Genomic DNA, 15,914 nt, shown 5'->3' with positions numbered 1-15,914 from the left:
TTGTAAAATTTTGCTTCATTTTCTCAGATTGCTGACTGTGAATGAAGAGAGCGAGCGAGCGAGATGTCTACTATTCAGTTTTTTCTTTTAGATGTGTTTGTACTCCATAGATGAGGGTTTAAAAAAACAAACAAAAAAACAAAAACAAGTAGATCTTTGGGTTTATCTTTAAAAAGTACCTCAAAACATAACAAAAATTCATTTTAATTTTGATACATATTAAAACATTTTAGTCAGTTCTGCCTGACAGCATAACATGACAGAAATGCACAAGACTTTAAACATGCTTTAAAATGACATTCAGCAAAGTATTTAAAATTTAATAAATAGCATACAGTCACACACAAATACATTTTTCATACTGAATCACTAAGCCTACTCAAAATAGACTGGCAAAGAATAAATAAGACAGTAGTTGACAATTTTTTTGTTTTTGTTTTTAAAAGATGTAGATTCCTGCTATCACGCTAGTTGCCACACATTTACCTGCTTATCACAAAATTGGAAATTATAAACAATTATTTTCACTGATCTGTTTTGCTCCAACTTGTAATATTACCAAAAAAAAAAAAAATTTACATGGATATACTGAAGGGTTTTCTTTCTTTCTTTTTTTTTTTGAACCACCAGTCTGAAACCAAGAAAGTCAATTTTTTTAAATACAATGAATAAATAGGGATTTAGTCAAGGAAATTCAATTGTAACAAAATGCAACTCCCCAAGAAAAGAGCCATGGAAATATATAGCAATTGCAATATTAGAGAATAGTACTTAAAGTGATAGTGCTTGTGCACTAAGCTCATTAGAGACCTCAATATGATTTTAGTGCAAATCCCTTGAATCCAAATAAGCTTTATATCTATATTACTAGGGAAAGATCTATTACCATTTGGAATGTATCCTGTTTAGTAATGTACCTATATCAGATATTTTTAAGAATGCATATTGTAACATCTTCAGTTATTTGATTTTTTGTCCTCAAACTGAGGTAACGAATGACCTGGGATTTTATATCCTACTTAGTTGTACCATATTGGATTGCAATTTATTAAATGTCAGATTCCATTGTTATAAAGACTATAAAAGGGTTTTTGCCATTAGTTTATCTAATTATACCTAAATTTGATACATCTCTGCATTTTGAACTTTTGAAAGAAAAAAGTGTTATGGTGAAAGTCTCTCCCTTTGAAAAAGTTCACATGATGTAATTCAAGAATATTTAGACAAAATGTTATATAAACCTCAAAAGGAAAAATACACATTTTTACATTAACAATCCTTACCAGCATTTAGTATATTAAGTTACAAGTACGTTGGCAATAATACAATGGATTCAATTTCCAAAGGAAAAATTCTGTACAAATTAACCTGTTAATATGGGGTAAACAAACAGGCAGTCAGTAAGTCTTGAGTAGCCATGTTTCTATTGTGAACTACAGTACCAGGATAAACTAATTTGAAACTAACTGGATGAACCCTGGTTACTTAAAGAGTAACTCATTTACACTGGATACATTTATTCCGAGTCATTAAAACGTTCACTTTAGTAGTCCAGAATTACCCAGTATAAGAAATGTTTATTGAACCACACAGGCAAAAACATGTTAATCACATGATTTTACCTTGGACTTTTTAAAACTAGAATCTAGTTTTCTTAACTATGAAGTACAAAACAATGACTGATATTGCTCCAACTTGTATTCAATCTCCCCTATTCAATCCGTACCTAACAAAGTAACAATGCCTCATCGTCACTAGTTTCATTTTTCAGTGCTGCTTCTAAGCAAGTGTCGGGTATCTGGGCAGTGTGTACAATACCACAGCGCTCACATGGGCCATCTCGTTTACATGACCTTACTCCATGATGCATTGCACTGTAAGGCTGCCTAAGCCCTTGTCCTTGATCTGAGGAGAGATCAAGCAGGGGTCTTGAACAGTCATTCATATCAAAGTCTGATGCTACATCAGAAACCGGAATTAACATTTCAACATCGTCATCTTCATCTCTTCCACTTACACCATTATCAAGCTGTCTCAAAGGACTTTGGTTCTGATTTACTGAGCTTGATCTCCCTAAAGTAAAGCGTACCCAACGTAATCCTTGAGTCATACGACTTAGTGCACTAGTGAGCTGGTGGCGTGCTGGACTTGCACTTGGGGGTTCTACACTTGTCATTTCTCTTCCATTATCTGTATTACCACCACAGGTATTCTGAGCTGAGGAACTTCCACATGCTCCTACTGTTGCTTCTATTGCTGTTGCAGGTGGAATTTTTTGAGGCAAAGTGGCAGCAACACCACCAACTGCTCCTGCTGTGTCTCTTCTTTCATTTTCTGTGTCTGTGTCATCAGATTCAACTGAAAATAGACTTCTGTGAGTATTACTTCTTTCAGCTTCTCTGCTAGTACTCTGACTGGCAACAACATCATCTCCATCTGCTGAGACTACTGCCAGTGATCCAGAATGATGGGACCTTGCAAAATTAAAAATTCGATTCCAAATGTTACTTGACCTGCCAGCAATCGGAAGTCTGATCGAGGTAAATCCAAGCTGAGATCGCACTGCTAGTCTCAGGTTTTCCAAAACTGAAGCCTGAAAAAAATGACACACAAATTAGTCACTGAGAGCTGACAGTGTGCCAGAAAAGGAGGAAGATACACAACCTAAATGAGAGATGTTAGCATATAGGCTTGTTTGTCAGCCTGAGATAGAATTTTGGGTTTGACTTTTTTATACTTTTATATATTATACTAATATGTATGAAGAACAACGAACAAAGACACTGTGTTGCATTTCCCACAACCAGATGGGGCTTTTCGTACAATGGGAAGCGATAAAGGATAGAGCAGTTAAAAGTGTTATTGGGCATGGTGGGAATGTAATACATGAGCACACACACTTGATGACTCCATCAACTCCTTATCTCAAAGCAAGGTCAGGCAACCATCTGGTAGGGGCAAGAGAGGATGGGGGGGTACAAAAGGGGTGGGATGAAGACCCCTACTCAAAACCCTCCAGAACAGAACATGACGATAAGTTATAAGGGATGTGACTAGGGGCATGCATTCCAGGTATATCTGCGCCGGCTAAGAAGGAGGAATTGGGAATAGTAATGGGAGAATGGGGGACTGGGAATAGGGGAATGAGGAACAGGGACAGAGGCAAGGATTTGCAGCATCAGAGCTGGGAAGGGAGACACAGGGTAAATGCTCTGCGGCACCAGAGCTGAAAACAGAACACTGGGAAGAGGGAGCTCCATTGGAGTGTGGAGCTAGGGGTTAGAAGAAGAAGGAGTTCTATTGGCGTATAGAACTATATTTGGGGGAGGGGAAGGGGGAAACTATCGCTGTATAAAGGTAATCCTGACTGGTATGAAGTGCTTTGGAATATGTTTGCTTGGAACTAAACCCCAATAAACACCGCATTGTCTGTTCTTCGGACTTCTGGTCTTTTGCTCTGTCTGTGCATGACAATAACCAGGAGAGAGGGTGAAGGGAAAGCCCTCTAACAAGAGAGATCTAAATCTAGGTGCTCAGATACTACAGTGATGAATTTGGGACAAGAACCTAAATTAAAATCAAATACAGTCCAGGCAATACACAGGCTGTAGATATCTTGGAATGCTGTTGGAATATTTGAGAGAACAATTAAAGGCTCCACTAAGTGCAAATTTTAGAGGGATTTAAATGGAGAGGTTGGGAATAGGAGTAGTGGGAGACCATTCTGAGTATAAGATTGGTATGGAAGATGCCTAGATCCTGTAAGGTGTGGAATATACTATAAATGGGGCAACTAACATGACGGTTTGGGGGGGGAGGGAAGAGGAGGAGGAGGAGGAAATTAGAACAGTAATGTAGATGAGATGTGGTTTTGCAAAATTCAAGGACCCGTATGAGGTGAATGGACATGAAAAGGGATGTAATTTGGTTAGAAGAGTAATAGGGGAGGGTGAAGGAGGAGCTGTACAATGAAATGCAGGGAAGCTGAAGTTGTTGAGGTGCAAGATAACCAAGGTATATCAAGAATGACTTATTTGGAAGGCTAAAATAAGGGATTTTAGAAGTGCTGTTCAAAAGAAGTGACAAGATTTGGCAAATATTTTGGGTCAGAAGGAGAATGAGACAGGAAAGTTGACCACAAACACCAAATTCTCTAAGCTTAAGTGATAATGAAGCCTATACACAAAGGTTAAGGTTTTCAAAAACAGGAGTCTAAAGTTAGGCATCTAAATAAATAACTTGTCATTTTAGAAGTGCAGAGCAGCCAGCAGCTTCTATTAATCTCAACAAGAACTTCTAGAAGCTCAGCATTTCTAACCCCCACCCCAAACATGCTACTTATTTCGATGCCCTAACTATAGATTTGGGCGCCTATCTGTAGTGTCCTATTTTTGAAAATCACCCTAAGTCACTGTAACTTTTGGAAAATCTTAGCCATATACTTGTAGCTTAAATTCTAAAAAGTGTCTGCAAATTTGAAATGTGTCTGCTGATCAAGACATTAGGAATAAATACTTAAGACATCCTGATTTAACATTAAAAAGAATACTTAAAAAAAATCAATATGAAGAATTCTTTGCAACTTTACATATGCAGATTAAAAACCAGAAGAATTATTTTTTCCTTCTCCATTTCATATTCCTATTTTGGAACGTACTAGATGTGATTCTATTCTTCACACAAGTTTCACATTAGAATAATTACTGACATCAATGGAAAATTAGGAGTACATCCATTTTTGTAATTGGAGGAAGACATGGTCCTTTATGACTAGCTCTGGCAAATGACAAGAACTTAAAAAAAAAAAAACCTGCATGAATTGGTGGGTAATTTATAAACAGTTCAGATAATATTCTCTCCACTGCCTTAGACAACATGCATCTATTTTGTAACGTTGCATCTGTTCCTAAATAGGAGCTTCCAGTTGTTGGCAAAGGAATGAAATTAGCTCTTACGTTTTGCATAAATGCTTGCATACATTTAATATAAAGTGTAGGCTAAAATTTTACAAGGTATTAAAGGAGGTATTAGTGATTCCTTGATGGGTATCTTTCAACTCTCACTATTCTGTTGGAAGAGGAACTTTACCTTCTTTCATAGACTCTGACTGTGGTTGTTGTCCCTAAAGTTGGAAAACACCTTACCTTATGCAGCTCCTAGAGACTCATATCACTATTGAATTATGACAGAGGCTTTAGTAAAAATACTAGCTAGCCAACTGCAGTTCATGTTCTCAGTTTATATAAACCCTGATCAAACAGGATTAATTAAAGATAAACAATTGTTGGAAAAATGATTGCAGACACTTTGTACAGACCCATTATATTCCAAATAGTCTATGGTATCATCAAGCAAGCCAGTTCAGAACAGTAGTGGATTAGGGGTTTGTTGTAATCCAGCCAAACACTAGGTCTTTACTGAACAGAAGATTGTGGGAATGTAAAAATTGCTAGGCTACCATGGATTTTTATATTTTTATATATATAAATAAATAAATTAAATAAAAAGAATCACACCTGCCAGAAATGTATACACATCTTTCAGCAAAGGCTACTCTATGAGTTTGGGATAGAATTAGGACAAGGTATGTTGTTCTCTCTCATCAATGACACCCACGGAAAATAATATAGATTTTAACCCAAATCATAAACCAGAGTTTTAAAGATTGAGAGCACCATAGAATACATATGATTAGCCAGCTATTCAATAAAGAAACTTTTCTAATTTATTTAGAAATCAAAACTAAGTTTCACTGGCCTTCTCTCCCATGGTTCAAGTTAGAAAAAGTTAAGAAACATAATGCCTAAAAAAAACCCCTTCTATACAGAAATCTAACCTTAACAGAAGTGATGGCACCTGGTCAATCAGGAAAACAAAAAAGTAACTAACTGATATCTATCTTGGCAGACAACTTTCCTAACACACAAAATATCCATATTTGGCATACTGGGAAGAGGACCTGGATAGACAATTTACCCCAGAGTAATAGGGTTTGAGCTGGAAAAAGAGGACCAGCAATCTCAGTTTGTAGCACAATAACAGAAAAATTCTTTAAGATACTGCTTCCATGGCTAAATAAATATATAAATACCAATGTACACACACACACAAACTCTCTCTCTAAATGAGGATAAATGATGGAGAAATTGGGGTGAAAAAAAGAGTTTTTATGCATATTACATGTGAATATGTTTTGTGATGTGGTATCACTATACTCCGTGTTTTACATTTGGTAATTTGTAAATTTCAGTAATCTGCAGTAAATCCCATTTATTAGTTTCTGCTGTACTTTACTTCCAAAAGTTATTATAAATGTTTTAATTCACTACCTTGTGGTTTATTAAGAAAATTCACATATACATTCTGATCTATATTATGAAAAGAGGTAAACAGAAGAGCCTGAGTTATCTGCTTTGTACCATTCAATATTCTTTATACTTTTATCAGTCCTCTCAAAACTGAAGTATAGTCCTCTGCACTAAAATTATATCTCCTTAGAGTCTATGAGATTCAGAAAAACATGAAGGCCTATTGACACTCTATAAAATCTCTCTATAAATTTATACTACTGTTCAAATTTACTCCTATAAAGGAAGTACAGAGTCCTCCACACACATCACAGGAGGGTCACAAGGATATTTTATACAAATTTATATATATTTTAGTACAGAACCACTTCCTCTGATCTGAAAGCAATTTTGATTAAGGAACAAGTGTCATTTTGATTTATTTTACTAAATTCCCAACAGGGTAATTCCATCATCCTAGTTGCCTGAAGAAAAACAATTGTTCTGTGAAGAATATTCCTTCTTTTCTCTGTTACAGAGAGGAACTAATCTCTTACCAATTTCTATATGTCCTGTTATTTTCTTTATTCTGAATGTTACCAGAACACTGAAAGAACTTGTTTGTGTCCAACTGGGATTTATGATGTTCAGCTTAAACAGCCTGCATTCCTGAATCATAACACAAACTGCCTATGCTTAAAATAGGAAAAGAAGTGTCAAGTTGCATAAGCCACATCTGTAAATACAAAACATTTTTTAAACAGGCCTCACATAGAGGCAGATTCTAACATCTATTACATATACGTTCAGCTCAGAATCCTATCTACAGCTGAAGTCTCTGTTGAACATGAAATATTTCCAGACAGAGGGAAGAACTCTTTTTGCCAAGATAAATATGGAGGATAGCATTTCCTACAAAAGCTGTGAAGTTATCTGTTGTTGTTGACTTTGTGTCTCCACCTGCTTCCATCAATGAAGCCAGCTGTTCCTTTTTGGTTTAATATGCACTATTAGGAAAGTAACACTCACCCAATTTCTATGCAAAACTATCTCAGTCACGTCTGAAACCTGGAATCTCAGATCACCAAATAGCTCTAATACGAGTTAACATTAAAAAGTCTGATATATGGGTAGCTCTGTGTTAAGGACAGTAACAAGTAGAAGACTTTTAACTTAGGACAAAACATTCAACATTGACTACTACAAGTATTTATTAGCATCACAGCTTAAGGATGCTCTTTACATTAGTTGGACTGGTACCTAATGGCATTTTCCTGAAAATAATATGTACTTTGCAGTTCACCAAGTTTTCCCGAAAGGCTCCGTGAGAGAGTAGCCACTCAATGAAGTGTCAAGAGATTTCAAGATGTGCAGTTAAAGGGAAGTTTGAGGAAAGACGTTTTAAGTTTTTCTTTAAATACAGTCAGCTTTGGAAACTTAGGCATATATTATAGACAGAGCTGGTAGACACCTTACTGGATGAAGAGTTTTAATTTTAGCTCTTGAGTGTATCATCATGTGTATGCACAACAGATCCAAATTATGGTAAAAAACCAAAAAACCCAACAGTTACCTACCTCTCCTAACTGTAATTCTTTGAGATGTGTTGCTCATGTCCATTCTAAGTAGGTGTGTGCATGCCATGTGCAGTCGTTGGAAGGTTTTTCCCCTAGCAGTACCCGTCTGGTCGGCTGTGGAGCCCTCTGGAGTCATGTCTGCATGGCAGTGTATATAGGCTCCTGCCAACCCGCCACCTCTTCAGTTCCTTCTTGTCAGATACTCCAAGAGGGAAGGCGGGTGGGTATTGAAATGGATATGAGCAACACATCTCAAAGAACACCAGTGAGGAGAGGTAGGTAACCGTTTTTACGTCTTCAAGAACACTACTTTCCAGGAGAAGTAGAGGAGGGACCATGTTGCCAACGGCTTAAAAGGAGGTTCCATCAGTCCAGACAGCCCAAGGTTGACATTGAGGAGTTGGCTGTTTTACTTGAGGAGGCAGACTGTTTAATCCCTTGAGGAAGCGGCCCACCATGGGGTTCCTGAAAAACTGAGCGTCCAGCTGAACTGGGGTGGAAAGCAGAGATAGCTGCGAGGTGCACATTTATTAATAATACTGAAAGACCCTTCTGTTTTAGATGCAGCAAATAGTTCAGGATAAAGGAAATTGATGCCTGTAAGGGTGGAGTGTGTTTCTGTAATGCCCAAATGGAGAATTTTTCCACTTTGCCAGACAGGTGGACCTAGTGGATGGCTTCCTGCTGCTAAAGAGGACATCTCTAACAGGGTCTGAGCACGTGAGCTCCAAGGGATTCAGCCACGGAGTTTCCATGCCATGAGATGGAGAGACTGCAGATTGGGAAACTGAAGGTAGCTGGGGTCCTGGGTGATCAAATATGGGCTATGGGGCAGGGTTATTGGCGTGTCCACCGACAGGTCTAGAAGTGTGGTAAACCGGTGTTGGAGAGGCCATGCTGGTGCTATTAAGATCATTGATGCTTTCTCCCTTCTGACTTTCAGCAGTACCTTGTGTACAAGTGGGAAGGGTGGGAAAGTGTATAGTAGGTGGTCCTTCCAAGGGAGGTGAAAAGCGTTTGCGAGTGAGCCCGGGCTGTAATTCAGGAAGGAGCAAAACTGGTGATGCTTCCTATTGTATTTCGTTGCAAACAAATCTATTTGGGGAAACCCCCACCGTTGAAAGATGTTGATCACAACATCCGGGCGGAGGGACCACTCGTGATTGTGAAATGACCTGCTGAGATGATCGGCCAACTCGTTTTGGGAATCTGAAAAGTATGATGCCTCTGGATGTATCGAATGAGCGATGCAAAAGTCCCACAGCTTAAGGGCTTCCCAGCACAGGGGAGAAAAACAAGCACCATGCTGTCTGTTTATATAGAACATTGCTGATGTGTTGTTGGTCAATACGGATACACATGTGCCCTCCAGATGGGCCTGGAATGTCTGGGAAGCAAGGCGGACCGCTCTTAGCTCCCTGTTGTTGATGTGCAACGAAAGTTCTACCTGGGACCAGAGGCCCCGAGTCTGCCTAAGTGTGCCTCCCACCCAATGCCAACGCGTCCGTTACTAGAGACAGCGAGGGTTGGGGCCTGAGAAAAAAAGCGCACTTCGGCACACACTGCTTGCGGGTCGAGACACCACCTGAGGGACTCAATAACTGGGGGAGTGAGTTTAACCAACTTGTCTAGGTGGTCCCGATTCAGCCTGTACACTGAGGCTAGTCACGCCTGAAGGGGACAGAGCCGCAGCCTGGCATGCCGTACTATGTATGTACAAGTGGCCATATGGCTGAGAAGCTTGAGGCAATTTTGTGCTGTAGTGGTGGGGTATCACCTGAGTTCCTCTATGATGGCACCCATGGTGAGAAAGTGAGTTTCTGACTGGAGTCCAGGAGAGCTTTGATGAACTCTATTCTCCGAGTTGGGGTTAGGGTCGACTTTGCTACATTCAGTATGAGGCTGAGCCTGAGGAACATTGTCTGAACTAGGCTCACATGGGCCTCCACTTCAGCCCTGCACTGTCCTTTGATTAGCCAGTCATTGAGGTATGGGAATACTTGCACCTGCCATTTCCACAGGAAGGCTGCCATGACCGACATGCACTTGGTGAACACCTGGTTGGCTGCAGAGAGGCTGAAGGGGAGAACTGTAAACTCATAGTGAGTGTTGCTGACCACCAAGTGGAAAAACCATCTGTGGGACAGGACTATGGTCACGTGAAAATATACATCCTTCAAGTCGAAGATGATGTACCAGTCCCCCAGATCCAGAGAGAGGATAATGGAAGCCAGGAAGACCATGCAAAACTTTATCTTCCTCATGAATTTGTTGAGGTTTCGCAGGTCTAGAATAGGTTTGAGCCCACCCTTGGCCTTCAGGATTAGGAAATTCCAGGAATAGAACCCCCTCTGCCCCTGAATTCTAGAGTGACCTCCTCTACCGCCCCAAGATGTAGGAGTGTCTGCACCTCCTGCATGAGAAGCTGCTCATGAGAAGGGTCCCTGAAGAGGGATAGGGAAGAAGGGTGGGAAGGCGGGAGGGAACAGAATTGGAGAGAATATCCTAATTCTCCCATGCTTAAGACTGAGTGGTCTGGGGTGATTTGTGCCCAGGCATCATAGAAATGGGACAGAGGATTCACAAAGGGAGGGGAAGGATCCGGGATCTGAACTGGTGCATCACCCCTGGGCGCACCTTCAAAAGTTTGGCTTGGAGGCTGGGGGCTGCTTTGCTGAGCCCTGTCCCTGGTTAGAGGAGGACTGAGAGGGTCTCCGTCTGTTACTTCTGCCCCGCTTCCTGCCATAGTCCTGCTTAGGAGGAGCTGGCTAGAATCAAGAAGCAAGCTGCGGTTTAAAATGGTTTCTTTGAGGGGCTGGCGTATGAAGCCCCAGGGACTTCAGAATTGCCCTTGAATCCTTTAGGCTGTGGAGCTTAGTGTCTGTTTGCTCCAAAAATAGCCCTATGCAGTTGAAAGGCAAGTCCTGACACCTGAAGCCATGGGCTTCTTCTCATGGCTATAGCTGTTGCCATGGTATAGGTTGCCGAGTCCGCTGAATGTAAGGAGGCCTGTAAGGAGGGCCTTGTGACAACCTTGCCTTCCTCAAGGATGGCAGCAAACTCTGAATGGGAGTCCGTCAAAAGTAGCTCTTTAAACTTGGACATGTTCCAAGAATTAACACTGTAGCGGCTAAGGACTGCCTGCTGGTTAGCAATGCAAAGCTGGAATATACCTGGAATATACCCCCAATAGAATATACCTTCCTACCAAAAAGGTCCAGCTTTTTTGCCTCTTTGGATTTAGATGTCGGTCCTGGCTGTCCCTGCCTTTCCTTCTGGTTGGCTGCCTCCACCACCAAAGTGCCCGGCTAAGGGTGAGTGAACAGGTACTTATACCCTTTGAACGGCACAAAATACTTCCTCTCCACCCCATTAGTCACGGGGGGGGTAGAGAGATGGGCATTTGCCACAATGCTTTAGTAGTGTTGTGGATGGCCTTAATGAGGGGGCAAAGCCACCCTCGAGGGACCTCGCAGCACCAAAATGACGACCTGGGAGTTGAACTCCTCTGACATCTCCTCTACCTGCATGCCCAAATTTTCAGCCACCCTACTGATTAACTCCTGGTGGGCTCTGTTGTCCATAGCTGGCAACATGGTAGATATGCCTGCCACCACTTAATTGGGGAGGATGAGGAAGATGCCTGCGGGGGTTCTGGGTTTTCCTGACCCTCTGGCTCGCAGGGATCCCCTTGCGCTGAAACACCCTGCATAGCACTGGGAGCGGTGCTGGTCTCCGTGCCCATCTCAGTGCCTGTCTGCGTGCCCATCTCCTGTCCCCAGAGAGGTTCCTGGGCTACAGATGTTGATGATGGAGGGGCCAGCACCTCCAAAACCACTGACAAGGATCTGGCCCCAGTGGTAGGCCCACAGGGTCCAGAAGGGCCACTGAGCCAGTGCCTGACACTGTGGTGGTCATGACATAATAGGCATTGGCTGCCTCTCCTGTTGTCTGGAATAGTGCCGGCTTCAACCAGAGGCAAATGATTCCACCTCCAAATCCCACGAGGACTCCGTCTGGAGCGGTGCCGCATCATTGCTTGCCCCTGGAAGGCACAGGACCTCTTTGCAATGCCGATGGTGCTGGAGCCTACACAAGGGATTGTGCTGTCATTGCTATGAGGTGACTAGCCACCTCAAAGGTGTCTAGTGTGGAGGGAAGGTCTAAGTCCTCCTCCCGAGGCTCCCGCACTGAGGAGTCCACTAGAACCAGACTTGACGGACTTCCCAGTGAGGCCAGAGTCGATGGTGTTGGCTGAGTCAGAGCTGAAGGTGTCATGGCACAGGACACACATTGCTGGTGTTTCCTCATTCCACTGCTCTAGTGGGAGAGCAACCTCTCTTCTTGAGTCTTCTTCCTTTTGTGCGGCACTGGCGAATAGGGGCACTTGCATCGGAGGTCGTCTTCGGTGCCAGGGAGTGGCAATGCTGCGGATCTCTGGAATCCAAGTCCTTTCTCGGTGCCATGGCCTCTTTACCGAGGCCGGTCCACTCCGCACTGAAGCGCTGGACTTAGGGTCAGATGCCACCTGTGCTGCCTAGGGATGAAGGGCTAACTCCATGTGGAGCAATTTTATCCTGAAGTCCCTCTCCTTTTTAGTTCTTTAGTGAAGCCCCTACAGATCTTGCACTTCTCAGTCTGATTGGCTTCCCACAAACACTTTAAACAGGAGTCATGTGCGTCCTCCCTTTGGCATAGGCTTCAGACAGGACCTGCACGGCTTGAACCCTTGAGACCGTAGCATGCCGTGGTCCCAGGGAAGGGAAAGGTTGGGGGAGGGGGGGAGACACTTTTGAGTGATTGACTTTGCAACCTTAATGTTCTTTGTATGCAATATATACACAACATCCACCACTGCACCTACCAGTTGTAACTTTTCACATAGCATGCCTTTTACTATTGAGAGATATTGGCATTCCTTTAAAAAAATTGTTGAAATTGTTTGCAAAGTGATTCAGTTGTGTGCCGTCACCATCTCTTATGATGGAGAGTTGTCCAATATTTAAAAGTAATTGTGGTACAAAAATATTGATGTGGCTGAAGAAAGTGATAAATCTCAAAACCCAAAACATGGTAGTTAGAAAGCCAAGTTTGTAAAAATTTAAATTGGATGGCCTGCTATTTTGGGATAATCAGAAACACCTTACCTGGTTTGGTGAACAAACAGGAAAATCTTCAACCGGTGGAATTAAGCCTTGAGCAATTAACTGTCCATAAGATGGAGGAGCTTCTCTTCTTAACAACTCAGCTTCAACCCTTGACAACTGTGTTTCAAATGATCTTTCAAGAAGAAATAAAAGTTATATAGTACATAAACAGAGAGCATGTATTCATAGATAGGGATTAGACCATAACAAAATTGATAAGGTTCATATTATTTATGGTAGTAGAATTTTTAATTCAGTTTGATCACATGATTACACAATTCGAGTGCTACTCTCAGTATAAGCATAGCGAGCAGATCGAGGGACGTGATCGTTCCCCTCTATTCGACATTGGTGAGGCCTCATCTGGAGTACTGTGTCCAGTTTTGGGCCCCACACTACAAGAAGGATGTGGATAAATTGGAGAGAATCCAGCGAAGGGCAACAAAAATGATTAGGGGTCTGGAACACATGACTTATGAGGAGAGGCTGAGGGAGCTGGGATTGTTTAGCCTGCAGAAGAGAAGAATGAGGGGGGATTTGATAGCTGCTTTCAACTACCTGAAAGGGGGTTCCAAAGAGGATGGCTCTAGACTGTTCTCAATGGTAGCAGATGACAGAACGAGGAGTAATGGTCTCAAGTTGCAGTGGGGGAGGTTTAGATTGGATATTAGGAAAAACTTTTTCACTAAGAGGGTGGTGAAACACTGGAATGCGTTACCTAGGGAGGTGGTAGAATCTCCTTCCTTAGAGGTTTTTAAGGTCAGGCTTGATAAAGCCCTGGCTGGGATGGTTTAACTGGGAATTGGTCCTGCTTCGAGCAGGGGGTTGGACTAGATGACCTTCTGGGGTCCCTTCCAACCCTGATATTCTATGATTCTATGATAAGACTGGTGACAAAAGCAGCATTCTAATTCATATTAAAATAAGGACAAAATTTAACACATGAGTCAGTGAGAGGTAGACACACTAAGAAAAAGAAGAATGAGAAACCCTGGCACATGACAGTCCAAAAGAGAACAAGCAGAACACATAGAAATGCTGCCAGTCAATCACGACAACAATATTTAATTTTAATTTACTTCAGAATGAGACCACAGACTGAAAATTAGCACCTTTTCATTTTTTTCTGTTGGACAACTAAATATTACATTTTAGCTGCCCACAGGCAAGTGATCAAAATTATTCTTTCCCGTCATCTCCACCATCACTGCCAATAAGAATTTCAAAAATACAGAGAGAGGAAGAATACCTTTAGGAGTTATACAATACTAATAAGACCATTCTTATTGATATATGCTTATGTTAAATTGTTTACTGTGTACATTATATAATTACAATACTTTATCTTAGCTTTGGGAACATGTGCTACTTACCTTCGTTCAAACATCCTCAGTGAATACAGCTTACAAGTACATCCCAGTGCAATGACAAGCAGCAATCCACAGATAAGGCTCCCAATGACAGCTGCTGTTATTACTCTGGTGGGTACAATGACCGGGCAATTCTCTTCATCACTACCATCACCACAGTCATCTTGAGAATCACATACCCAGCTCTCAAACACACAGCGATTATTTTTACAGTGAAAATTTCCAGGTTGGCAAAAGAAGCAATTCTTCTCATCTGAACCATTAGGGCAATGATTCTGATAGTTGCAGCGATCTGAACGAGGATAGCAAACGCCATTTCGAGAGCAGGGAAACTCTTCTTTTTGGCACATGCTGCAATTGGTTTCATCCCTTCCATTTGGGCAATGCCAATAGCCATCACAGCGCTGTTGCTCTGTGTAGCAACCCCAGTTACCACCACATGGAATTTCCCATGGCAAACAGAAACCATCTACTTGATACGTAGCATTAAATCCTCTTGCAGCATTTACTTTGTCAGCACAAAAATGCACTCTTATCTGCCCAGAAGAAGAAACAACTGTAAGGGGTGCATGAGAGTCAAATGCAGTTAACACACGCAAAAGCTTGCGTGGATTTTCCTCTAATCCATCATATATTTTGACATAGTCTCCATAACCAGCACCATCAAGTTTAAAATCAGTGAAGCGCAAAATTACTTTGCGATGATCACCAGTGTCTATTAGCCAGGTGCAGTTGCTTCCAGGAGGATAAAAGTCTGGGTAATTGGGAGAATTGAAAGTACCATAAAAATATTTTAACCATTGCCCACATGTTGGCACATCACAGTCTACTTCATCTCCTAAGTCAAGACAATCAATGTTTCCATCACATTTTAAAGATTCTGGAAGGCAGGTGTAAACTTTGGTGAAGCGAGAAAGACACTGAAACTGGGTGTAAGCACAAGGTTGAAAGGAAGAAGCTGTTGGAGGATTAGCGATGGCACAGATTTCTTCATCAGAGTTGTCTCCACATTCATCCATGTTATTACATTTCCAAGTTTCTGGAATGCATTTTCCATTAGCACAATGAAACTGGTTACAATCACATCTTGGTTCATCAGATTTTCCTGAAAACACACATTTAACAATTTGTAAAAATAGGTAACTTCTACTAAACTCCAGTACTTTCTGGTCATCATTGCATATTAATTATAAATATCATGTGGTTACAGAGTACCTTATAACTATTTCGGTCTCCGTAAATAATTGCAACCCCAAACACATCCAAATATAATACAGTATTTTAAACAGCAAATTCTGCCAGTATGACAGCTTGAGCCTGATTCTCAGCTTCTTTAAATCAAGGTAGCTCCACTGAAGTCAACAGAGCCATGACAATTTACAACAGTAGAAAATCTGGCCCCCTTGTCTGCACAAAGATACCTAAAATGATTAGATGATAAGGGTTAGATAAAAATCAATTCCCCCTCCCACCCAAACCACAAGATTGTCATACCCCAGTAACTCGTAGGGAACAGGCTCTTTTTCACTAGAG

General features: G+C 41.5%; 1 protein-coding gene across 2 annotated transcripts in view; it reads right to left on the bottom strand.

The window, feature by feature from the left end:
• Positions 1-161: 161 nt before the first annotated feature.
• Positions 162-15,914, bottom strand: part of LRP12 (LDL receptor related protein 12) — a 106,807-nt gene continuing 91,054 nt past the window's right edge. For both annotated transcript variants that reach the window (XM_073330339.1, XM_073330338.1), the window contains 3 exons: positions 14,385-15,486; positions 13,012-13,144; positions 162-2,593 (listed from right to left, as the gene is read on the bottom strand). In XM_073330339.1, the coding sequence (XP_073186440.1) occupies positions 1,727-2,593; positions 13,012-13,144; positions 14,385-15,486 (2,102 nt within the window). In that variant the 3' untranslated portion in view covers positions 162-1,726. The remainder of the gene's footprint in view (positions 2,594-13,011; positions 13,145-14,384; positions 15,487-15,914) is intronic.

This window comes from Lepidochelys kempii, chromosome 2 (assembly GCF_965140265.1).
Source record: "Lepidochelys kempii isolate rLepKem1 chromosome 2, rLepKem1.hap2, whole genome shotgun sequence".
Classification (NCBI taxonomy): Eukaryota; Metazoa; Chordata; order Testudines; family Cheloniidae; genus Lepidochelys; species Lepidochelys kempii.
This window is presented reverse-complemented; position numbering and strand designations above follow the sequence as displayed.